Here is a 15,861-nt window from a genome sequence, read left to right on the forward strand (position 1 = left end):
TGCCGCGTGGAATTATTATTAATACCTGGTACAGATGAAATTTTCATCTGTACCAGACCCTTTAATGGTCTAAGATGAACTCGCAATTCTGATAGGATGTGATTCCACCGAACTGGTAGACTTTCTTTTTGTAAAGTCACTTTGTAATACTGCCTAACTCTAAACTTGATATAATATGATGATAGACAAAACCCAGCCTAATATGGTCAAAATCAAAGGTTTTACCTAGTGGTAGTACGAATCCGTGGTATGCATCGACATAAAATCACATGCTCGTCCATTCTAAGCCGATTTCATCGACAATCAACTTCTGAAAGGGTCACAATAGAGTCCTTGGAAACTCTGGTGTATCGTCAGATATTTCCATATATTTCCAGATTTGAAATATTTCGTTCGGATCTCACCAAATTTCAGAAATCTGCACCACATCAACCGCCTTTTTAACATAATCAATTTGCTATACTTGATCAAGAACGGCCTGCATAATAACTAGGCGGCGTTAATCTGTACCTCTTCTCCGGTAGGTAGAAGGGCTAGGGCTCATGATTTTGGTTTGGGTACAGGGCGGTTTGTTCATTGAAAGGATTGATGCTCGGGCATAACGCTACTGTACCTGGTGGTTAAGATCCGTGTGCGAAGCACGACATTATAGTAAAAAGCGACTAGTAGAGGTGTGGTTTACTACGAAACATAATAATAGTCAGGGATACGCAGACATTGCCTTAAGAGTTATAACATTATATGACCTCGGTATTAAGGCAAATTATTGTACTACTGTACTTCGATGCCGCCGAGTCGGTGGCCATGATAAAGTAAGTCTTGTCTCACCATTGATCCGTATTGACGAGAGCGATTATTCTGCTCACCGTAATCTAGAGTACCATGATCGCTCGAGTCCAGTCGCTCATCGCTGGCCGTATAAACAACACATGCTGTTTACTCTAGTTTACACTTCGGGCACCCGCCGTGAAGACTAGAGTAGACGGCTTGCGTTTACTGAGCCAGCTCATAACTCGTTCTCATTCTCAAATTTGTTTTACCGCACTCAAGTCAGTCAAGACGACCAACCGTTATTCATCAAAGATCATCCAATGCGGGCCTATTTCGTCCTACTGATAGCTGCTACTGCCCTTCTGACCAAGGGAGAAGCAAAATCGGGTTTCTCTCATCTTGCCGTGGCGGACGTAATGAAGTCGACTGGAGTCGTCGAAACATACGATAATCGCCGCTCTCTTCGAGCTGCTGAACCAACTGAAGACGACAATGGAGAAGAAAGAGCAGCATGGTCGAATATCAAGGGAATCCCTCGAAACAAGGCGGAAACGGTGGCTGATTGGCTTACACCCCGACTTCAAAGTAGGATGAACGTGCAGCAGTTCGCTAGAGATGTGGATATTACTTCGAGACAAGCAGCAACGCAGCACGAGAACTGGAACGCTCTTGTCAAATACCTGCGGATGTATCATCTCGAAGTTAAGGGCGAAGCGATGTCGAAGAAGATGGCTGAGAGCATTCTTCTGCACAACGTTCTTACTAAACGAACGGCTTTTAAAAGCCGTGGATACGTTGGTACTTCGTCAAGCATACGATATACTTAATAAGTACCCAACACTAAGTTTAGTTGGTTAATGCTTTAATGCATTAGGCTTGCTAACTGGCATTGTTCGCGAAACAAACTTGTTTATAATCCAGGTGTTCCACGCTTGATAGCATGTACTTCCTTAAGACGATTTCACGAGAATCACGCGTTCTCTATCTTAAATACCACTGCAGACTAACGTCGTCAATCACTACTGACCTTTATGATCTATGCGATTATAAAGAGAATCATAGACTATTATACTTCATTGAAGTATTGTGCACGAGATTTACGTGGTTAGATGATGAATGACATCAATGTACCATGCTCGAGGTATACTACTACTATTTGGGCGAAGCCCATTACTGTCAGCTCCAATGTAACGTTTTGCCTACCCTTCGATTTAGTGGCTCTGCTGTTTACGGTATGTTTTAGTTGGTATATTGCTGCGTCTCAGTATTGCATTTAAACTAGAGCGCGTCGTAAAACAGCTTGGTGGGACAGGCATTGGCGAAGGGTGTACCCTCTTGGGAGTAGCTTTAATGACTCTGAAAAATAGCAGACTACCTCATCGCTTCTGCGAGCACCCATATCTCATGCTCAAGCATAAGACTACTAGCAAATCACAGACTTAGATCGTCTTCGACTTAGCTGGGAATACACTTACTTTTACCAAACGAAAACTACAAGAAATAGGTATCAGAGATTCAGTCACGTGTGCAGTTGAATGTACTTAGTACAACATAAGTATATGTTAGTAGAACCCTTGACTCTGCAGATTCCATAAAGATACAAGCGGACAAGGACTACAACATGTTCTGGTACTATGAAATACGGACTATAAAAAAAGAGTGGAGAAAACGGCTCAAATAAGCCACACTCCTCGAAGACCGACAGTCCAACATGCAGCACAAGTCCCAAAATTTATTCAAGGCGTCAACCCCGGGTGGCAATAGAACGAATCAGATTGCAGGAAGCATTACAAGCCCATTTGGTCGGGTATAAAATGATTTTTCCAGTTATTTTACAATACCTATATAGAATCTTTACTGCTGTACATTTTAGCAAGCTCTCGTAGGTTGTTCATGGGCCGAATCAGCCGCAAATGAAGCGGCGGAATAGTTCAAATCGCGTGGTTTTAGAGATATTGGTATCTAGAAGTAATATATATATATAATCTCAACTTGCCTCTTCCAGTCATTTTGCTAGGCGATGATCCTGTAGCGAATGCAAATAAACCATGCTTTGAGGTAGCCTTGTGTTGATATTTGAGTGTCAATGCTTGCTTTGCAGGCTTCAAAGGCACGCGGTAGTACCGCGTGCCTACCGCAGCGGTACGATACTATCAATATGGGTAAAAGCAGGGCAAACTGACAGCAAAAAAAATGCAATGATGAACGGATTCCTCAAAAATATTCTATCTGCCATTTTTTCTCCAGATACTTCGTCTTGAAGATTTGATAATCTGCATTAAGGCTTCCAGAAGTTCAAGGCGCTTAGCGATCCCTTGGATTATGTTGGCCCCGAAAAAATACGACACTGTCAGCCCAATCCCTCTAGTTCAGAACATTTTACGACATTTAGGACACGTTTAGGACATTAGAGTATCTCTAGCTAACAGCGGGTTTGTCTAAAGGTGTCACATTTTAAAACCCACACCAAGTTTTGTGCCCCATCCATTGGTCACATGGACGGTTGCCCGATGTTTACAGAGGGAAGGCTGTTTTCCCGGTGATCAGGAAGCGAGAACACCCAAGAAGTTGAGCATCGTCCTAACGTCTCTCCCACAAGAGACTCGCGCAACGTTAGGTAGAGCTGTCATTTTGGTTTTATCCTTGCATCTAGAAGCAGCTAACCCACCGCTCCTCACCCAAGAAGAGGCTCCGTCCGCCTAAGGCGGATTAGGTAACACTTCAACACGACATGACTGCGCCCCATCGCTTGATGTTGACGGAAATTCTAAGATTTAACGTCAATGAGGATCTACATTTTGGCGCCAAGGGCTTGAAATAAAACCCAATTCTAAATCTTCTGTCAAAAAGAAACCGCACTCGCGCACAGTTCGAACGGCAACGTCAGTAAGAGTTAAAAAAAAAAAATGAACATTAACGCACTTACCTTGCAGGAGAAGGGTAAAATAAATCGACAGTAGAAACTCCAAATAATCCACGAGAAGTCTACGTTTTCCTCTTCTGCGCGATGCCTCTCCTTCCTCTTTGCTATTGCGAGCTGGTTTTATACGGTTAAACTCATCAGAATACAGATAGCTACATCTCGGTTGATCATAACTTACATGTTGATCTCATTGCAATTCGCTTCTATCAAGGTTCACCATGAGGCAGAACATTCCTTTTCCGTTCAGAACCAGACCACGATCGATACTAAGAGCAGCAAAACAAGCTTCTTTCCTCAGTCAGCACTAAGCGCGGCATAACGGTCTTCTATGCTCGTCTGTTCTACATATTTATTCTCGTGGTCAATTCTCTCCGGGACGGTCGGGTTTTATTTGAGTTTTCCTTTGCTTTCATGTTAAGTCGCAAAAGTCCTCTTACGCAACCAATATGACAGTAAAATTTTGCGCACCTTTAACTTGGTTCAGCTCCTTTAACAAACGTAAACAGATGCTACTCAAAGATGCTTGAATGACTGTCTCTGATGTTTCCTCAGCTGAAGCTGTAAGTCCATCAAATACTTCGCGGCTGCGCAGCCTCTAAAGAAGTACCAGATTTACTGTTGTCCATACTCACCACAGTGTCGGCATCCGCGTGATCATGATCGTAGGTCATGCGATAATCTTCGGAAGCAGCATCGGAAGTTGCAAGATTAGTGTGATCGCATATCATACTTCAGCTCTGTTTTTTTTTTTGAAACAGGCTGAATCAGCACTGCGGGGTATAAAAATCTTAAAAATAAATGGCTCCTTTTTTTCCCGCGAACTGAGGCATCGATTTTCATGCCTCGAAGATGAGAAGCCAATTCCAGTGCATTAAATATACGGTAAAGCGCATGTGATCGTGTGCACTGTGGGTATTGAAGCCACACTCGATATACGAAGGACAAAACTTTACTGATAAATTTTTTTCTACACTGTAGTTTTGAAATGGCTCGTTAATGTTATTGTTATTGTATTGCTGCGTCCCCAAAGTCGTTACAGGTGCCGCTTGTTTAAAAACTGCGCTCAATGCAGCAAACAACACGGGGAGTTAGTGGGGTCGCGAGAGCAGTCACCACAACCCATGAGGCAGAATTTGCGGTGTCGAGTAGCATTACAGTAAGAGAGGAGTACAAGGTGAAGCTCCGTGCACTGCTCTCAAGCATTGCTCCAACTTCATGGACGGAGACACTAGTTAGACAACCGAATTGTACGGTTTTTACGAAATCCAACCAGCAGAAAACAACGCGTACGGGATATCAGTCCCCAGACGTTGTGAAAGGCAAAGAAATCCACATCTTGGGTGATTTACTCCTACTTACACGGGCGGCTTCGGTGGATGTCGTGGAGAACATAGAGATTTGGCGAAAAATTGTTCACGATGGAATTCCTCAGCCATACATTTACAAACGCGAAAACTATCTGCTAAGCATGTGTGAAGATCTCGACTTTCTGGACCAGGTTGGAGATTTAGTGGAGTGGCTTGGATTCGGTCTTCTTCGCAATCCATTCATCGTCGACAGGGCTCTCGACGATATCGTCAGTTCCCGACTTCAAATTAATGTTCATGAAGATCGCTCGCTGAAATATTGGAGCTCTGGTAGCTGGCGACAGAATAAGAGGCTTGCCAATAAGAAAGATACTGCTCTATCGTCATTGAAGCCAGTGGAACCCCAGCTAACTTCAGTTTGTAAGACCCACTGGAAGAAGTACACACCTCCACAGCCTCTAGTAAAGCCTTTGGTTGGCATTAGCCCTGAAGGTGAGGTAGTGAGTGGGTCGCGTACTGTTGCTGCTCAGCAAATACTACTGGATGAAGAGAGTTTGCACGGCAGGATGCAGGCACTGAAGGCAGTTGAAGAGTACGTGGGCCGAGGACCATCGGTGTTTGAACACAACAGTGTCGATAAGAACGCAGAGTCTCCAGTAGTGTACGAGGTGATTGCAGCGTTGAACTCCCTCCAGAAGTATGTCATTCTCTTTACCACGACAATGGACGATGTTCTTATTTTATGTTTTCATGTCAGGACAGCAGAATACCGATCGTCTCTACTTCGTCGAGAACGTGCGCAGGTTGAACGTACACTTCAAGACTTGAGGAACCAGGTACCGTTTCTCCTGTTTTTTTTTTTTTGATAGTTCACCGTTGAAGTTATCTGGTACTTGTAAGATGAGGTGGGCAGAGCTAAAACGTGAGTGCGATCTCACAGAAGATCCCTATATCAGGTATGATTCCGCCTTGTTAGCGCCTTGTCAGCCCTAAGTAGCACTTTTACTGTAATGATCTTACTTGTAGGGGCTGCCGCGAGAAGTACCGACAAAAGACACTCAGCTATATTGCTACGTTGGTAGAAAAAATGGAGCAATGCCTTGTAGTGCTAAAGGGAGAGGAGAATCACTTTGACCAGGCATTGGAAACGTGCAAATATCGGATGAACGAGCTGAGGATGGAGAAGGTATCATTTACTCTTGTCTTGGATGTGATACGGCGGAACACATGTCAGTAACTTACCGGATAAAACGGTTCTTCTCCGCAGGAGAAGCTACGAATGACTAGGCAGAACAAGAAAAAGGAAGAAGAAGCGGTAAGACGTGAAGGAATCTGTAAAAAGACGGAAGAACGTAGTGTGATGCTGCGATCGAAAAAAAGAAAGCCGCAGATGCTGCACCAGGCCTGTCCCGAGTCTGATCCAGAGGTGACACGTAACACCTTGTACGGTGACATCACAGCGGACATTGAAAGCGATATTCATGTGATCATAAAGAAGGAATCCAGGGTTCCTGAGTTAAACCGCGAGACTTTAAATCTTCAGCTGGAAGAGAAACGTCAACGGATGGTTTATCTTAAACGAGCGCGTATTGAGCAACAAGCTCGCATTGCAAAGGAAAACAAGCACATGGTAAATTCCAGACGTGCTGAAAATGTGGCTATGAAATATGAAGACACTGTATCTCGATTAACGGAGCGTGAAGCAAAGAGAAAGGCACAACTGAGGGCTCAAAAAGAACTAATGAATCGAGTGGCATCGTGCGCTATGTTTAAGTGTGTGCACGAAATGAACGGGAAACGATTTTTGATTTCTGTGCACACTCGGAACCCTCGTGGGTACGATTTGGAGGGACTTCGTATCATTGCGTACGACCCAATTTCGTCTGCTACATTCACTCTGATAATGACACTTCGAGAATTCAATTCACTTGGATATGGCTGCACGAGCGAAGGATTGGGGACATTCTGTAAGTGGCTCTGTTTGCTGTACGAGAAACGACGTCGACAGTTCCGACTTGTCTGGTCTGGGGCCTCATGTCCTCGTCCACTTCGGATACGCGAAAACGACCAAACGCTCGTCTGTCTTCATAAAGAAGGGATGAAAATGAGAAGCTCAGCGACAAACAGCTATTTGCTCGTGGCTGTGTATGTGAGAACGGATGACCGGTCGAGTGTTCGCTTTGTAGTGGGATTGTGGCGTAACCACGATTATTTACTTACGGAGCATGAGGTTGCAGCTCGTTGCTTGGTTATTGGTAGTGAACTGGATGTCCAGTGGAGATCTACTGATCATGCAGTAATAGTATGGAAACACCATGAGGGTACATTCAAGAATGAGGAGAAAGAAATTACGATAACGTTTCCAACTACCGATATCGGACAGAGAATTTATTCGAGCGAAGTTATTGTGAATCGCATAAGATATGCCGTTCACATGTACGATACAAGTGATACCGAGTACACGGTGGAGCTTATCCCAAAACCCAGGAAAGGTGACGCTGTACAACAAGTAATTTCTTCGTCTGTAAACAAGCTGACACTCTACAAACGCACAGTCAACCCGTATAACGTCCATCTTTCATCATCGAATTTTGCAGATTTACTATCGTTGATACGCTTCGAACAGACTCCACTTCTAGAACCAACGAAGGAGTCTAGCCAGGCTTTTCATTTTAAGTGGAAGGCGACTATATCTCCTAAATGGGCAGAAAAGCTGGCGAACTACGTCCGTGTGCTACGTCTCGCTAAATACGCGTGTAAAATCAGCGGTGTTTTCTGCTTTATCGCGGTCTTTATCGTCCAGCAAAAGACGGAATTCCGAGCACATTTACTGTTCGAAATCACGTGGCTCCGTCCAACTCTATCGTCGCAATTTTCACTAGGAGGTTTACCAACACGCCAGTCCCTCCGTATCACACTATCTGATTATCTTCGCTGTTCTAATGCTTTGCGTCGATTTGCTGCTGGTTTGGCAAACAGCGAAGATGAGGAGTGTCCTTCGTGCTTAGCCTACACCAACGCACGTACGAAATTATTCGAGCACCCGGTGCCTGAGACATCACCCGAGCACTTGTCAAGTTGTTCCAATTGTGCCATAATTCAACATCGCCGGCTACATGCAGTCAAAGAACTTATCATTCATGCAGGTGCTATAGCGCCCGAGGCATTGGAAGTGATCTACCATGGATACTGTGAACGACGTGCAGCGCTTCTTCCACCAATAATTATCGTTGTTGCATCTACAATGTCTTCATCCATGATAATGTGGTTGCTACCATTGTTGGAGCATTATTTTGCGTCTTTCGACTGCAGCAAAAATGGTTTCTTGCATTTTGAAAACGATGGTCATACAGTTAGTGAAGAAGGTATTCATGCACGAGAAACCCTTTTGCATGTACTAGCACGGGATCAAGTCGCTGTCCTTTTCAACGCTAACTGTGGTGTGACGGTGGAAAACGCCAACGTGTTCGTGCATGAGCTGCATTGGTGGCTGTACCCGGACAACCACGATCTTCCCTGTCACGTGGCATATATTGTAGGTGACAATAATGATGTCAGTCGAGATTCCCGCGACAACGACCTCCTAGAAGCTTTACAGTCATTAAACCACGCAGCTTGTCAGATAGCCGAGCTCGATCCTGTATGTCTAGACGACGGCGATAGCGAGAGTGACCGTGCGTCTGCTTTTGATGCTTATCTGGTAGCAGAGGCTGTGCTGGTTGAGGCTACGCGAGTGCTACTTCACCCTGAGTATTCGTGGCAGAAACCCCGGGAAATCATCGGGGCTTCCAGCTGGAGCTCGGCGTGCAGCTTTTTACTGGATCCAGCTCAACTAAGCGGCTATTTAGTGCAATGCAACCCACTGAAGCTTAGTGTAAAGACGGTAGAAGTTCTGGAGGCGTATTTTGCTCACGCAAAATGGCCGCGTGATTACCTTGACGTTCGGCCAGTTTTCTTTGGGCTATTGGCATTCATGATGCACCTCCAGCATGTACGACGAATTCTAGCTTCGAGAAGCGGTTCACTGCACAATTCGTTGCACCTCACTGCGCAAGACGGGATTGTTGTTGAACGCGAGCAGCTCGCTAAAAACACCAGTGTCATCGATTGTTCCCATGTGGCGGAGACACCTCCATGCTGATATGGCACTAAGGATCAATTGCTATACGGGACATCGGTTTTGATGTTGGCACGTTCGAATCTAATTCTGTGGATGTTTGTCGCCTTCATGAAGATACTTTGTTACTTTACCTTTGGTAATTTGGAGAAGTAGTTTACTAAGAGGTTCTTAACCGATGATCTGTTTTCTGGTGTGCATTTGGTATTGCGAAGTTTGTATCTCTTACCTTAAGCATTTGGTCAGCGTGTTGTGTCACAACAGTTGATTTGGTCTCCTTGCTTGCTACGGTACTCTCACTACACAGGTTAAAGGTTGATACAGTGCCCGCCAAATCATTAAGACCCCCGATCTGGCGGGACACTTCTGACAATATCTCGGTTTCTAGCCTGAGTTGGGAGCTGCTACTTTGATATGTTCTCTCTATTAGGCTTACAGAGGTGCCACTTGTGTTAACAACTTAGATTTCAATGTATCTGACAGGGCTGGTATACAAATTCAAGGTTTGGGCACCAGCATGGACTCTATCAGCTTCAGCAAGTAGTCTACCTGAATGGAGTCCCATGCAGCCATGATTTCTGCCTCCAGATCAGCAACGTTTTAATACTGGCGGCACCTTGGCCGCCTTCGCCGTAATGATACCTTCTCCAGGCAAGTTGGGGACATGGAAAGCAGGGCTCCCGTTTATGGCATTGTCTATTCAATAATTTCTTATGAAATCATAAATATATTTATTTTAGATGAATCCTGAATGAAACTGATAATTTATTTGATTAACCAAAAATCTCTCATAATTGATCATAATTACCCCTTTAAAATTATGGAGCTCTCCCGTCCAACCATGAAGACTTTACTAGTTCAATCATACAAAACTTACCAGGTCATTGACCCTTGAGCTCATCACAGTTTGCTTAGCACCTCACTCTTCATTTTGAGCTCACTACATCACCGTCTAACCATCTCCATCCACCATGGTCCTCGCACGCCACTCTCGCCACGCTACGTTCACCCCTGCCCAGGTTTCCGGGTTCTACTTCCGTCCGCACCGCGACGAATACGACGAAGTAATCCTGGAGTATTATCGCTGTCGGTGTGGCACGGTTCGGAAGCAGACCCGTCGAAATGGGTACTCAAATCTGATGCAACATGTGCGTCGTGAGCACCCAGACTACGAGGCGGTGATGCTGAACGCGTCTACGGCTGAAACAGGGTCTATGCTTAACTACGTACGACAGTCGGCGCTTAACGTTTACGGCTGGCTCGACTGGATCATCAAGAGTAACCTTCCTCTCCACTTCTGCGAGAACCAAGCTGCAAGGCGGTAAGTTTAGACTTAGTTCCATTATGATATGTATTTTATAGTCTGACTATTTTTTGTGCTGTCAGCTACTCCAATTTGGACCCAATTTGTGTCGAGACACTGATCAGCGCCATGGAAAGCCTTACTCGGATTGTGGAGCGTTGCATCGCTGCCGAATTACCGGAACGGTTTGGGCTCATTCTGGACGGGTGGAGTCACGCCTCTGAGCATTTCCTCGCCGTCTTCGCCTGCTACGAAGTTCGCGGTGTCACCAAGACCCCGCTCCTCAGCATGGCTCCCTTGCTGAATGAACACGACGAGGACCTTTCGGCACGTGGCCACATGGAGTTTCTAGCCGAAATGCTGCCCCGCGACTTCGGTAAGCAGCTCAGCGACTGCCTTTTTGTTGTTGGGGATAATTGTTCTGTCAATAGGCTTTTAGCTACACTCATGGGCGTCCCGCTAGTGGGATGTGCTAGTCACCGGCTTAACAGGGCGGTTCAAGTTGATATGGAGCAGTATGCAGACGACTTGGATTTAGTTCAAGCGCTGATGGTGCGCCTGCGGACTCTAAAGCAATCTGCTAAACTCAGGTATATGTGTCTACTTGCTACTATGGGAGAATTACAGTGCTAACTTTATTTGTGTTTATTATTTTTATTTTTAATATAATGTGGTATTATGTGTAGGTCGAAAACTACACTCCGTCCAGTGACCCGACAGGATACACGATGGAGCTCCACTTTTGACATGATAAATAGATATTTTAAGTTGCTGGAGCACATCGACCCTACCGATGATGCTCTTGTGGACGTTCTTCCTGCCCCAGCGTGCAACAAACGGCTACTGTCGCTGCTGAAGGACCTGAAGAAGGTTGAGTCTGTTTCCAAGGCCCTACAAGGTGAACACGTTTCTTTGGCGGACGTACGGGTGTGGTTTGACGGGTTAATTACCGTAAAGCCGCACTATGCGAGCTATTTGGGTAAGTTGCTACTGGAATCAACCACATGCAAAATGTACTAATACTTATCTTTTGTATGTTGTAGGAGCTCACGCAGACATCGTGCACAGTCCCGACTTCGAGTCGGGATGTGTCCGGATCCTCAGTGGCAACAATCGCCTAACAAGAGCCGAAAAGGCAGCTCTGCTGCCATTTCGCTGCATTGAAGAAAGATCTACTGAAGGAACGAGCGACAGTGACGATGGCAGCTCGTTCGTTCAAATACTTCAAAAAAGGCGGCGCCGTGAGGAATCAATGCCCGAGTACGAGCTGCTGGGGTGTATCCCACCCACCTCCAATATTGTGGAGAGATTTTTTAGCGTCGCCCGAACGACTTACGGACAAGAGCGCCACAGTTTAAACCCCATCACTCTGGAGATGGTTCTCTTTCTGCGACAGAATAACGTGTACTGGACAGCGCAGACGGTAGATGAGGCTACACGTTAATTGTTAACCTGCTGTTGCTTTGCTCTTCAGTTCATAATGATCTTATTTATTTGTTGCTACTTAGTTATGACATAATTTATGAAGCACTACTAGCTACACGATGTCATCATTTATCCGACGTCGAAGCTTCCGATAAATAACAATGCCATAATCGGGAGCCCTGATGGAAAGTGTCTTCTCAAGTGCGATGATTTCAAAGACTCCTTTTTCAAGTGGAATACTATCCAAAACAACAATTATTTTGTACCTTGATGTAGTTTGGCGAACAGTAGATCGCCGAAGAAGCCAAAAAAAATCATCGCATGCATTTCGTGAAGCGGTAGAGTCGATTTCGACTTGGCTACAGATGTTGATGTCCCTATTAAGTACGACAATGCAATAATTCATGAATCAAATTCTTCCATACCAAAATGGCGACTCAGCGTCAAATAGTGTCGGAGCACGAATGGGGGCAACGACACACGCAGGCGCTGCGAGACACGGCCGAGTCTCTCCAATTGGGGAGAGCAACGGCGCACACTCTCAGCATGCAGGCAGAGCAGCTTGGCCGCAGCGAAGGCATGGTAGACGAGACCCAGGCCACCGTGGACATGTCCAAGCGTGTTCTCCGCGGAATGACGTGGTCTGGTTGGTTTTACAACAAACTCTCAGCAGCTCCGCAGCTCTCGAACAGTAAAGAACCACATGAAGTAAGGTATACCAGTATTGAATTGTGTGGAAAAGGTGGCGAACTCTAACCAGATTCTTGTGAATTTGTAGATTGCAATGGGATTTATTTGCCCAGAATGCAAAGTCAAATTTCAGTCAGCTGATCAGCTTGGGATGCATTACGGCAATGTCCATGAGCCAACGTCGAGTAAAGAGCGCAGTCCCCTCAATTTGGTGGGGAAACGACCTGATAATGGTCACTTACAGCAGCAGAATCGTGCGGTAGAGTCCATTGAAGACATCCATGATAAATTTCTTCGCGACTTGGAGCCACAACTTGCAGAGCTAAAACTGCAGTCGTTGGCATTAGGGAGTGCACTGGATACACATAACGAGCAGTTGGATCGATTGGACTCAAAAATTGGGCGAGTTCACCACGACATGAAGAAAGTGGGGATTCAGGCCAACAAGATCATGGGAAAGAAAGTACCCGCGATTTTCCGCTTTCGTTGTGCATTTCAAGAGGTCCAGACGGGAAAGTTTTTGCGTGATGTAGACGGAGAGGCACTGCTAAGGTATGTGGCAGGATGATTGTTTCCTATTTGGGGATTTTCTAACACAACTGTTATGAATCTTAGTGCTGACATTGTAGTTGATGGCTGTACATTTCGTGCGTACACTCTGGGAGACGACAGTGATGTATGGGGTTTCCAAAGTGAAAAGTCAAGTAACTTTTTGGGTATCAACCGATACGGAAACTTGAAAGTGCAAGGAGTCGATTTCAACTCATACGAACAATTCCTCGTCGAGTCCAAGGCAAGCACACCAATTTTCTGTTTATCCAGCTACTTCGGACTAGGCGGCTGGGTCGCCGTCAAAGAACCAGTGAATGATAAACTCACTATCATCCGTGGTTCACCCGAAAACAAACCAGCAGCAGCTCACTTCAGGATCGTAAATTTGGAGGATGGAATTTATGACACATCGAGAAAATAAGTGAAATTTATTAAGTTTTGTAAAATCTCCCATTCTACCAGATAAAATGGTGGTGGTCAGCCTCGTCCCCTTGGTCCACTTTATTGTCGTCTTCGGCATGCTTGATGTGTCGAGCAGGCTGCGATCGCCACATGACTTGTCTTCCCTTACGCTTCTTGGGTGCCTGCATACTTCTCTCCATGGATTTCTTCATCCGTTCCTCATACATTTTCTGCTGCTGCGCGATTCGTTCTTGTCGGACTCGTTCTCTGCGTTCCTTTTCCTTCTCCTTCTCAGCTTTAGCCACATAATCCTCCGGCATCTGCTCAATTGCACTCAATAGATCTTCCAGACGAGCTTCCAGATCTGTGAGCATGTAGAGCGTCGATGAGTTGGTCTCAGCCTCAAAGCCACAACGTTTGTAGACTTCCAGTACTCGATCCTGTAGTTCCTTCAGCATTCGTTCCTGTGCGTTCTCACCCGTCCCTCCTTGAGACCTCAGGCGTAATTGACTGGCTTTGCTCTCCTCGATACTGATCTGTTGCTGTAACCCGTCGACATTTGACTTAAGCGCCTGCGTCTTACGGTCCATAGTTTTCTTGGTCTCGCGGTAGTTTTGCTTAAGTTCTTCGAGTGTTTGTTCGGTCTCCTGACTGTTCTGAATCAAGAAGAGATTGCTCTCTTCTAACGCAGTGAAGATGTCTAGTAATTGCTGCGGGTTCTGGAAGTACATGGGGATCTCCTCTCCGCTGCTAGTGAGCGGCATGTTGTCCAGATTGGGCATCGGTGGGATCGTCAACTCCTTGACTTTGACGGCTTTGTCCACTTTTTTCTTGCCGTTCTTGGAGTCCGGACGCTCTTTTTCGGCTCGCTCGCGCTCTTCGATCTCAGCTAGAACTTTGGCCTTCTGCAGTTCCCACTCGCGTAAAATCTTGTCTTTGCGCTTCTGCAGGCGAGCCATTTGTCGAGCTCGTTTCTTGTCTTGCTGTTCGATCCCGTACTCTTGAGGAGTGAGTTCATCTAAGAACGCTTTGTACTGTAGACAGTCTTGAAGCTGCTCGCTCAGCTTGGACATGTCGCTCTGTACGAGTTGGATCTGCTGGTTGAGTTTCTTGATCTCCTGCACTTTATCGGCTTTGGCCTTGGTCTCCTTCTCGGCTCGCTTGATAGCTTCATGAGCTTTCTTGTCGTTCTCCTTTAAGAAGGTATCGAAACGTACGGCGTCTTCTTCAAGCATCAGCTCACTCTTCTTCAACGCTTCTTCTTTAAGTTGAGCCTTCTCTTCAAGTTTACGGATCTCTTCTCGCTTTGTGTCCAGCGACATCTGCACGAGAAACATCTCGCGCTTCTTGGCAATGAAATCTGCCATGTTCTCCTTTTCGCGCAGTCGATCGTTGGAAATGGTGGCGGTCGCTGCGGCAACGAGACCTCGAGTTTGACGAGACTGAGACGCTGAGTAGTTATCTAGACCCGTAGGCTAGAATCAAAGACTCCAGTCAGTTATGTACAATGTTTAGATGCATTAACTGCTGTTCTGAATGTTGCCTCACCGCGTCATCGGAGCGGAAGCGACGAATATTTCCAATCTTGGACGACGCCGTGGTTTTATCGTAGATCTTGAGTCGCGAGTTCTTGCTCTTTTCCTGTAGAATCCTCATGAGACTGTAGCTTCAAGTACAGATCGGATAGTCAGCTGGGACGCACCTCTTCCTTTCGCTGCTTCTCCGTCTCGCGCATACGAAAAACTTCCTCATCGGACGGAAGCGTGAATGGATTTGATTCGACTGTCGGGTGCTCTATATAACGAAAGAGAGATCAAGTCAGCACAAGAATTGACGTTCTTCGCGCTACGGTCATACCGGAGATGGTTCGATTCCGCTGCATTGTGGACAGAGCACGTTGGGGGGATAAACGCGAGGCGCTCTGTTCTACTCTTTTCTCGTGATGAAGGCAGTGATGTGGCGTTGAATTATTTACGGCTGCTATTCCAGCGACCTGAAACGTCCGCGCTTCAGGACGCTTGCTGGTCTCATCGTTGAAAACTTTATCACGACATTTACAGTAGTTAAATGTAGCTTAATACAAGACTGTATGATGGAATCTGCGGATGAATTTTTCTTGAATGGAGCCACTCAGTCTTCGCATATTGCGATGGACACTCCATGCTTGACCCACCGTGAAGGTCGAGTGATTTTCCATTGCAGACCGGAAGTGAATGACCGCAATCTGCTTTTCATCGGACAGAAATGCCACAGCCAGCAATAGCAAAGAACAGCAGCAAGCAGCTCCAGTTCAGCTTCTGACAATGGATGGACGATCGCTCTTCGCTCTTGGGTTTATCCGCGACAGGGCGTTCCTCTGCTTTAACTTCCG

At 45.9% G+C, this 15,861-nt stretch overlaps 5 protein-coding genes across 5 annotated transcripts; 4 read left to right on the forward strand and 1 right to left on the reverse strand.

The window, feature by feature from the left end:
• Nucleotides 1-1,091: 1,091 nt before the first annotated feature.
• On the forward strand, nucleotides 1,092-1,608 carry PPTG_13713 (hypothetical protein; the record flags this gene model as incomplete). Its single annotated transcript, XM_008910089.1, has 1 exon — nucleotides 1,092-1,608. The coding sequence occupies one exon, from the start codon at nucleotides 1,092-1,094 to the stop codon at nucleotides 1,596-1,598; it is 507 nt and encodes a 168-aa protein (XP_008908337.1). The 3' UTR covers nucleotides 1,599-1,608.
• Nucleotides 1,609-4,760: 3,152 nt separating this feature from the next.
• On the forward strand, nucleotides 4,761-9,142 carry PPTG_13714 (hypothetical protein; the record flags this gene model as incomplete). Its single annotated transcript, XM_008910090.1, has 3 exons — nucleotides 4,761-5,698; nucleotides 6,028-6,187; nucleotides 6,269-9,142. 3 exons carry the CDS (start codon nucleotides 4,761-4,763, stop codon nucleotides 9,140-9,142), a joined length of 3,972 nt encoding a protein of 1,323 aa, XP_008908338.1.
• Nucleotides 9,143-10,089: 947 nt separating this feature from the next.
• PPTG_13715 (hypothetical protein) lies at nucleotides 10,090-11,924 on the forward strand (the record flags this gene model as incomplete). Its single annotated transcript, XM_008910091.1, has 4 exons — nucleotides 10,090-10,439; nucleotides 10,505-11,017; nucleotides 11,108-11,400; nucleotides 11,465-11,924. 4 exons carry the CDS (start codon nucleotides 10,090-10,092, stop codon nucleotides 11,863-11,865), a joined length of 1,557 nt encoding a protein of 518 aa, XP_008908339.1. The 3' UTR covers nucleotides 11,866-11,924.
• Nucleotides 11,925-12,254: 330 nt separating this feature from the next.
• Nucleotides 12,255-13,571, forward strand: PPTG_13716 (hypothetical protein). The gene is made up of 3 exons (XM_008910092.1): nucleotides 12,255-12,554; nucleotides 12,625-13,088; nucleotides 13,152-13,571. Exons 1-3 carry the CDS (start codon nucleotides 12,276-12,278, stop codon nucleotides 13,507-13,509), a joined length of 1,101 nt encoding a protein of 366 aa, XP_008908340.1. The 5' UTR covers nucleotides 12,255-12,275; the 3' UTR covers nucleotides 13,510-13,571.
• On the reverse strand, nucleotides 13,499-15,010 carry PPTG_13717 (hypothetical protein). Its single transcript, XM_008910093.1, has one exon. The coding sequence runs from the start codon at nucleotides 14,855-14,857 to the stop codon at nucleotides 13,544-13,546; it is 1,314 nt and encodes a 437-aa protein (XP_008908341.1). The 5' UTR covers nucleotides 14,858-15,010; the 3' UTR covers nucleotides 13,499-13,543.
• Between the last annotated feature and the right edge of the window lie 851 nt (nucleotides 15,011-15,861).

This window comes from Phytophthora parasitica (assembly GCF_000247585.1).
Source record: "Phytophthora parasitica INRA-310 unplaced genomic scaffold supercont2.36, whole genome shotgun sequence".
Taxonomy (NCBI): domain Eukaryota; phylum Oomycota; class Peronosporomycetes; order Peronosporales; family Peronosporaceae; genus Phytophthora; species Phytophthora nicotianae.

What these genes read in the sequence shown, in the direction of transcription:
- PPTG_13716 (XM_008910092.1), top strand. Translation starts at nt 12,276, where the DNA reads ATGGCGACTCAGCGTCAAATAGTGTCGGAGCACGAATGGGGGCAACGA. An exon ending in ACAGTAAAGAACCACATGAA is followed by an intron (nt 12,555 to 12,624) that starts GTAAGGTATACC and finishes GTGAATTTGTAG; the next exon opens with ATTGCAATGGGATTTATTTG. An exon ending in GACGGAGAGGCACTGCTAAG is followed by an intron (nt 13,089 to 13,151) that starts GTATGTGGCAGG and finishes TATGAATCTTAG; the next exon opens with TGCTGACATTGTAGTTGATG.
- PPTG_13717 (XM_008910093.1), bottom strand. Translation starts at nt 14,857, where the DNA reads ATGGCAGATTTCATTGCCAAGAAGCGCGAGATGTTTCTCGTGCAGATG.